This window comes from Echinops telfairi, unplaced genomic scaffold, assembly GCF_000313985.2.
Source record: "Echinops telfairi isolate 266 unplaced genomic scaffold, ASM31398v2 ScPeMD7_2;HRSCAF=8, whole genome shotgun sequence".
NCBI lineage: Eukaryota > Metazoa > Chordata > Mammalia > Afrosoricida > Tenrecidae > Echinops > Echinops telfairi.
This window is the reverse complement of record NW_022103898.1, coordinates 48,419,239-48,428,046: the sequence shown is the minus strand read 5'-3', so window position 1 is coordinate 48,428,046 and position 8,808 is coordinate 48,419,239. Positions and strand designations below refer to the sequence as shown.

The following is an 8,808-nucleotide window of genomic DNA, read 5'->3' as shown; positions in this document are numbered from 1 at the left end:
AAAGTTTACAATTCCCACCTCTGCAGTGTTTAAATCCTCCTTTTACTCCACTTCCTTATTAGTACTTCGTTTGTTCAGTCTTTTCATTTTAGCCATTCTGGTGATTTTATAGTATTAGCTCATTTGATTTAAATTTTCATATTGCTAAGGACTGGGGCTGTTGAAAACCTGGCCATATGCTCTTTGGCCATTTTTGTGTAAGTTATTGTATATGTAAAAAGGGAAGTACCTAACTTTCTGAGTTGTTGAAAATGTTTTATAGCTGCATTGCCCGGTACAGTGAAACCTAATCACTTATGGTTGTAAGCATTTTAAAATGTGGCTAGTGTGACCCAGGAACTTAATGTAATATTATTTAAATTGAGCCATTTGTTTAAATATTTTGTCTATTGACTATTCTTTTTCTTATTGAAATGTAGGCATTTTCTGTCTTGTTTATTCCTAGATACAAATTTTATGTAGATATACATATTTTAGGTATTTTCTCTATGCCTTTACTTACTTTTCACTGTCTTGATGCTTTCATACAGAACATTTTTTCATAGTTTAGCAATTGTTTTCTTAATGGTCCATTCCTTTTGTGCCAAGAAAATTTTTTAATAATGTCATTGCTCTGTAGGTCTTGATATTTATCTTAAGTTAGATTTTATCCATAAGAGCTAAACTAATAGAAATGTATTACCCAGTTACAACAGTAAATTGTTTATATTATTTTCTTATACAATTATAATAAACATGAACATCAACGTATCACTTGAATTAGATCGTCTTCTCTATTAGCAGTACCGTAGTTTTGTTTTATTTTGGTTAGGTGAAGATGTGAAGCCAGAACACTTTATGAATATGAAAAAGTCCCATGAAGTTCATATAATGTCAGAGCTGATCAACAGTATCGCTGATTTTTGTGGAGTTCAGCAGGTAAGATTATATCTTTATATTTTGAGTTGATCACATTACTTTTGTGGCTCATTCAAGTTTTATTTTCTGCTACCACCCACGAGGCTTTAAAATGTTATTAACTAACAATTGAAGTCAGAGTCCTCAGATCCTTTGGGCATCTGCTCTCATTTCCCAGTATACTGTAATAATTATAATTCTCTCACAAAAAATAAGGCTATCATTTTTTGCCAACATTTTTACTCTGTTTTGAAATATATTAAAGTAAAAGGTTATCCTATTTGATATGTTGTAACTCCAACTTGAGACAACATTACAAAGATGACATTTGGTATTCTCAGGATTTGGGTTACCACATTGTGGCCTGAACACCTGTCTCATTATAGTAACACAAAGAAATTATGTTTAGAACTTGGACTTTTCCATAGTCGGAATTGCAGTATACTCCTGTATTAAAAATAGTTCTGTGAGAAATGGTGGTCTGAAGATAGATATTTTTTTAAATGTGATTGCCCACGTTGGCCTTTCAAAATAGTAAATCTTTTCCTTATACTTATAATGAAAGCTGTGAGAGTAAAGGGGAATTTTCACTTTTGCAATTTTTATTAGGTTCTTGCATCTTTTTCATGAACTCTTCCAAAGATAGCAAGTCTTGCAGTGGTCGGGAAGTGTATTGCGTGGGCTGGGAATGCGGAGCCGTGTGTGGCACCATGGGTTTCTGGAGTGGGGTCGGAAGAAAACCCAGTGTAGAGGTTATCGTTCTTTATTCGGTGTTCCACACAGTGTCAGGCTTACCAGGAGAGTGATTCTTGTGCTAGGTTCCTAAAAAATCCTTCAGGTGATTCTTCAATGATAGTTTAGTTAGAGTTCAAGGGGGTGTAACAAACTTGGTAATTTAACGCATTGATTAATAACCACAGACATACTAGAGAGAATACTCAGATAATTGATAGTCAGGTAAGCTGGATAGATCTGTTCATGGATAACATGATCAGGCAATAGGATGGGAGAAAAGTTCCGACCTGAGGGCAAGACTGTTCGAAGTGATGCAGAACAACGCTGATGAAAAAAGTTGAACTCATTTGTGTGTAGACGCCAAGGGAAAATCTAATCATTTGCGAATGTGTGGAGGGAGAACAAGAGAAATGTGAATGATTATGATCATATCTGATCATTTTGTTTCTGGGGAGTAATCTACACTGGGGTGATTGCAAAAGCAATAAATGCCATGCATATCTGTAACGAATCTTGAGTTCAACAGGGGACTTGAACAAAGATTACCAATCTGCTTTGAATGTCCAATATTATTAATTGAAAGCCTGATTAGGATGGGACCTCTAAGTGAGAGGAAATTAGTAAGGTAGGTGTGTGCAATGTGGGAAAGCAAATTTGGGAAATATAAAGAGGCCACAATTACTATGTGTACTCATTGAAATAATTTTCTTTTGTTATATTAATTGGGATTAATAGGTATATGAAACCATTCCATAGTTCAATCATGTCCAGCAGAATTGTACAATTTCTACCAGTTTACAAGTCGACTTTTTCTGTATAGACCCCTTGACATTATCAGCCCATCACCCCACCACCACCTCTGTGCACCCCTCCCCCTCACCTCCTTATTCCACTTGCTAACTCTATAGTTTCTTTTTCAATAAGGATCCCTGTAAAATTAATTTCATAGATGTTTCTCTCATCATGAATAAGGTGGTATTTATAGTTTCAATGTAGAAGTTTCAGTTTAGTCACCACATATTAAGTCCCAACCATGTAGTAACCAAGTGGAAAATAGTCCATAATTTTATTGAAGGAAGTGTGAGCCTCTTACTATTGGCAAAATAATATGGGCTAGCTAGTATAAGGAACAACTAGATATTTATAAAGTGTAATTATCATTGCTTGCTAGGCTTATGGGAGACAAAAGAAATACACTAGGTACCAACCTCCTCCCTAGACCAGTGGTCGGGAAATTTTTGAGATGGAAGAGCCAATCTTGTCCCTCACAGCAATTTAAAAATTATCTGAGAGTCATAAATATATTTTTACAAGCAAATGAAATCACCATTATCTGAATCAATCCTTTTTTAAAAAATTTTGCTTCCGAGCCACATGACTCTTGAGCCAAAGTTTGTGCTAGACAAACTGAACACAGCCATAGTACACTTGAAAAAAGTGAGGTTGCTTTTAGGCAAAGACTTTTATCAATAGAAGGAAACTCCTGGAATAGGTCAAGTCTAGGATGCTTGAAAACTACTCAAGTGGTCTCAGGCTGCTGTCATCCACTGACAGCAGAAATGTATATAAATTCTCTCAGAAGATAAGTCCCTTAATTTAGGTCTCCAGATTAACAGATAATTAGATGAGCAAACTTTTGATTTTCTCAACCAAGATTTTCAACCTCATCAGGAAACGAATGCTCATGAATGTGAGTCCACAGGGACAGCTGACTTCGATCCCGAGGCTAATGTTCCCCATTTCTCCAGATCTGTGTTGTAGTTCTGGAGCCCTGCTGGCATTCCTGGGTAAACATTAGATTAGACTGCGAGCCTGCAAGATTGGTGGCATTTGGTGGTCGCACACGTACAAATTAGCTTTTAAAAGGGAGTTATTAGCAGAAGATAGGTTATGGAGGCAATGAGAGATTTTGCTGAGGGGAGTGTCACATCATTAGATTTTGTTCTGCTGTGTTGAGCGTACATTGGCAGGGTAGTAAGGAATTGGGACCAAGGAGACTGTTCTCAGGCAATTACAATTACCAGGCCTATAGGTGAGTTAGTCTAAAGTGGCTATGGCAAGTGGTCAGATTCATGAACCTGTTGTTTGTATTTATTTAGATGTTACCTAACATAATAGGTTGTATATTAGACCTTTAAGGTTTTCCTGTGAAGTGTTTTATAGTTTCACCATATAGGTGTTCATATATTTTATAAATGTGGGATAAAGGATTTAGTTTTATATAAAATAAGTGGCCTTTATCCTTGACTCATGAGAAATAATAATCCTTGGAGTAATTAGGGTGCTTTGGTCTCAGACTTCCAAGCCACCCCTGAGGCTTTGTGAGGGCTTGTCAGAACCAAATCTCTGTTCCAATTGTGCAATGCTAACTTTATGTAGTAGTTTTACTCATATTTCAGTATCTTCCTCAGGAGTTTCCCTAGAAATGATCATTTCATCGGCAAATAAAGACATTTTTATATTTTTCTTCCAATATTTATGCATTTTACTTCTTTTTCTTGACTTGCTACATTAGGACATCCAGAAAATGTAGAAATGTGCTGGCAAAAGCTGTTTTTTAATAGCCATCAAAGTACTAACCAAAAATCAAGTATAACAAGCTATAGCTTATACAAAATATTTGTTTATTTGTACTATAAAAATATGGAGTGCTTTATTTCACCATCTGACTAAATCTTTTTAATTCTTTTTGTTATTTCCTAACTTTAGGTAATTGACCTGGGTTCTGGTAAAGGCTATTTGAGCTCCTTTCTGTCCTTGAAGTACGGCTTCAGCGTTTATGGAATCGATTCCTCAGACGTCAATACTCGTGGAGCGAAGGAGAGAAATAGGAAATTGACAAGACAGTGGAGACTTTATCACACTAGATCAAGATCAGATGTCAGTGGACTGGCATTTAAAATGACAAAAGAAAGGAAAGTGCAAAATGAAATTGAACATAAAGCAAATATTGAAGAAGAATACAACAAAAATGCCCTAAATCAAGAAGAGATGTCTCCCCCGGGAATTTTACCAGATTTTTCAGACCCTGTAATTTCTAAAATCAAAAAGCAAATGGCAAACCCACATGCCCAGCAACCACAAGAAGAAAATTTGTGTTTTGAAAATGTCTTTCCTTTTATAGATGTTTTGCCTATTGAGCCAGTGGAACCTACTTCTTCGTCTGGAATAGCCAACAGAGGGATTTCTGATGCAAAGAAAGAAAGAAGAAAAGCAAGTTCAAAGTCAAGCGAATCAAATATATATTCACCTTTAACCTCTTTTATCACTGCTGATTCAGAACTATGCGACATCATTAACGATCTGGAGGTGATTTAACATTTGAATTCCTAAATATGATTTATAAAAATGCCTGGGTGGTGCTGTCAATTAGGCACTGGATTGATAAACTACAAAGTCAGTGCTTTAAACTCACCAGCCCCTCCTTGAGAAGGATGAGGTTTTCTGCTCCTGTAAAGATTTACAATCTTGGAAACCCTTTATTGAGTGGCTATGAGTTGGAATCAACTTGATGTTTGTAGGTTATATAACCTAACGTTATCTTAATCATAATCTAAAAACCAAAAAAATAGAATCATTGCCAGCCTTTCATGAAAATCACAGCAACTAAAATATGATAGGAGCACATTCCAGAATAGCTTATCCCCCACTTATTTCAATCCTGTGTCAAGCAGAAGGAAGGTAGTGATTTAAATTGTCAGCCTGCAGCATAGGCATTGCCAACATTCTAACTCAAGAAAACTCTTCATTTATATAGGAGGTAAAGAAGTATCTAAGGCAAACATGTTTAATGTTAGGCCATGATTACAAAATATACAGTTTCTTTATGTAAGAAGAACATTCTTTAAAGTCTGTATTTTTTCTAAGTTACAAATATACCAAGTTCTACCATTCAGAGACAATATGTATAAAGATAGCATAGTATGTTTAAACAATATTATAGGAGGAACTTCTAGTGAACATTTGGCCTAACTCTCAACAAACAAACTCTGTAATTTTCTACTTTTTGTCAAATGTTTCATGTATTCTTCAAAGAAATTAACAAAAGATGCCGGTGTCCTTTGTAAATCCAAGGCCTCATTTGGCAGTTGATCCGTGTCAGGCCATTTTTATAATGAGAACTTGTCTCTTTTCCTGGGAGTTTTGGTATTTCACTAATGGATTCTCATTGTTGTTCTATACATGAAAACAGTGATAAGGTTTCCTTAACTTTCTTCTAGGGTTGCACCACCCCCATTACTTTATTATCCTAAATTAAAAATAGGCAGTAAGTTCTTACCACTTTCAAGTTTCTAAATACCTTGTTAATACAAGGGGGTTTCAAAAAGTTCAAGGAAAAATTCCATTATCTTTCCATCTAATTTCCATTAATATTTTGAAGCCCCCTCATATGTGATCAAAAATATCTTCAAACTCATAATAATAATTCACCTTTTGGGGGTGGGGAACCCATTATGAGATAGTACAAGAAGTTTTTTTGGTTTCTATAAGGAATCAATAATTTATTAAACAAAATTAAGAAACATCCTGCATGTGTACAAATTAAAATTGCTTTTATAATCTTTTGCTATTAGAATAATATGGTGATTGCGTATATTCGCATTCTACTCTGCTGCCTTGTCCCTGGGTAGTTCAGATGGTTAAAGTCCAGCTACTAACTGGTTGGTTTAGACCCACTTAGAAACTCCTAGGATGAAAGCCTGGTGATCTGTTTTCTGAAGGTCACCATTGTGAAAAGCCACGGGAGTGAGGTTCTACTCTGTGCCGTTTGGGATGTCCAGATGTTGGAAACTGCTCCATGGAAACTGGTGTGGTTTTGGTTTACTCTGTTACCTAGGGAGAGCTAAGCTAAGTGTAAGGAAAGATTTCTGTACTTAATGTTCTGGTCCCTTAGTTAGCAGTAAGCCTTTTTATCTAAATTAATTTTTTACATCTAAATAAAACATCCAAATATATAATCATTAAGAAAAGCAAAATTGAATAACTCTTTAAAACCTGTTTTAAAAACAGTGGTATTTGAAGCCCTCTGAGTGTTCTCTCAGTTTGAAATAATCTCTAAGTAGTATTTTCTTTAGAGAAGTTAGACTTCAGCCCTGTTATATATAGGTATATGGAGTAAACTAAAAATAATAGCAAAGTCTTAAATAATATTAAAGTGAAACAAGTGTGCTTTCTTCCAAATATAACTGTAAAATATACTAAATCATAACCTAATGCTTTCGTTCTTTTGAATTTGTGATTTATTATGAAAAGAAGGATAGAGAATTTTTACTGAGTTTTATCTGTTATACATTGTACTAGGTCATTTATGTGTATTAACTTATTTAATCCTTAAAATAACCCCTTGAAAATCCTCATTTTACAAATGAAAAATATGAATGCATTCAAAATAAAGATAAACTTCCCTAAATCATACAATGGATAATTGGAATTTAACCTTAGTTTAAATTTAGTTTCCTAATACAGTACTCTTAAGAATTATACTTGAATGTGTATAATCACTTCAATAATAGTTCTTTGTTATTTCTTTTAAAATTAACTTTAAAAATATATTTTACTTATACCTCTAAAATTTTCACTTGTATTGCAAAGAATTCATCTGCTTGATGAATAGTGCTTTAGATAGCACTTTGAGCTTTGGTTGCCTTAAAGATGAATTCATACTGACCATAATAGAAAAAATCCCACCCAACCCAATATATTTAACAAAAAATACTAATTTGGAAATAACCGTAACTATGTGCTCAGTACAGTTATTATGCTAGTAATATGAATTTTGGATCGTTGGGGCTTAATGTTGCTAACTATAAAAGGGTTGCATTATACTGTAAGTATTATAAAATCTTAGTTTCAAATGACAAAAGTCTGATTCTTTTAGGACATAGATTTCCTGTTTCAAACTTTAATTTCTAAGACTGAAAAGTTTTATACCTATTCCTTACTTCACTCACTCACCTATCGTGATGCTACAGGACAGGGTAGAATTGCCTCTCTGGGTTTCTGAGACTGTAACTGTTCATGGGAGTAGAAGCCCTGTCTTTCTCCCATGGAGCGGCTGGTAGTTTCAAACTGCTGACCTTACAGGTTACAGCACAGCATGTAACCACTGCGCCACCAGGACTGACTTACTGTTTTGTTATCTGTCATTTTACATTTATAACAATACTAAAAACTATTTTACTCATTGATGCTATGTATCTGGCAGTAACAAAATATAAGACGAGAGTACTGCATGGTGTGTTATGGCGATAGGGGCCTTATGCTCAGTGGTTTGGCATTTATGTAATGATGTAATTTTGCCACTGCGTAATCAATATAATTTGACCGTTATATTGTAGACATTGAGTCGGTTCCAGTTCCAACATTTGTAGAATGGAGCGAATCATATCTGGTCTACAACATCCTCAGAGTCATCGCCGTGTGTAAGCCTGTGCTGCAGCCTCTGTGTCAGTTCCCCTCATTGAGGGTCTTCCTTCTTTGTGCTGACTGACTACCCGGTACGATGTCCTTCTTCAGGGATTATCCATCCCAGTAACATTTTTAGAGTTAATGAGGCAATATTTCTGTCTTCCTGTCTAAGTAGCATTATGGCTGTACTTCTAAGACAGATTTACTGGTTCTTCTGGCAGTCTATGATATATTCAGTATTCTATACTAACACCATAATTCAAATGAATCAATTGTTCTTTGTTCTTCTTTATAGTTTAGCTTTCAAATGCATATGAGCTGATTGAAAATACCAAGGTGTTGGTGTGGCACTAGTAGCCCTGGTAGTACCATGGCTTAAGTGTTTTGATTGCTAACCACTAGGTCAGCAGATCAAACTCACCAGCCACTCCATGGGATAAAAATGAGGCTACCTGCTTCCGTGCAGATTTGCAGACTCAGAAACCATAGGAGAAATTCTCTGTCCTACATGTAGGGTCAGTATGAATCAACTCAACTTGACAACAGTGGGTTTTGGCGTTACATGAGGGAGAAGCACATTAGCCCTCACATTAATCAGATCACCCTCAAGATCTCTAGACAGCAGGCTCTCAAGCTTCTTCATGTGTTAGGGAGGTACTTTGCATCAGATTTTCCAATGAAATAAGACATTTGATTTCTTGACTATTTTCATGAGCATTGACTTTGGATCTAAAGGAAATGAAATCCTTGTCACTGTCAATATATTCT

General features: G+C 35.3%; 1 protein-coding gene across 3 annotated transcripts in view; it reads left to right on the top strand.

The window, feature by feature from the left end:
- The window catches only part of METTL25 (methyltransferase like 25), a 147,254-nt gene that overhangs the window by 37,981 nt on the left and 100,465 nt on the right, over nt 1-8,808 (top strand). For all 3 annotated transcript variants that reach the window (XM_045290537.1, XM_045290538.1, XM_004700424.2), the window contains exons 3-4: nt 812-918; nt 4,342-4,941. In XM_045290537.1, the coding sequence (XP_045146472.1) occupies nt 812-918; nt 4,342-4,941 (707 nt within the window). The remainder of the gene's footprint in view (nt 1-811; nt 919-4,341; nt 4,942-8,808) is intronic.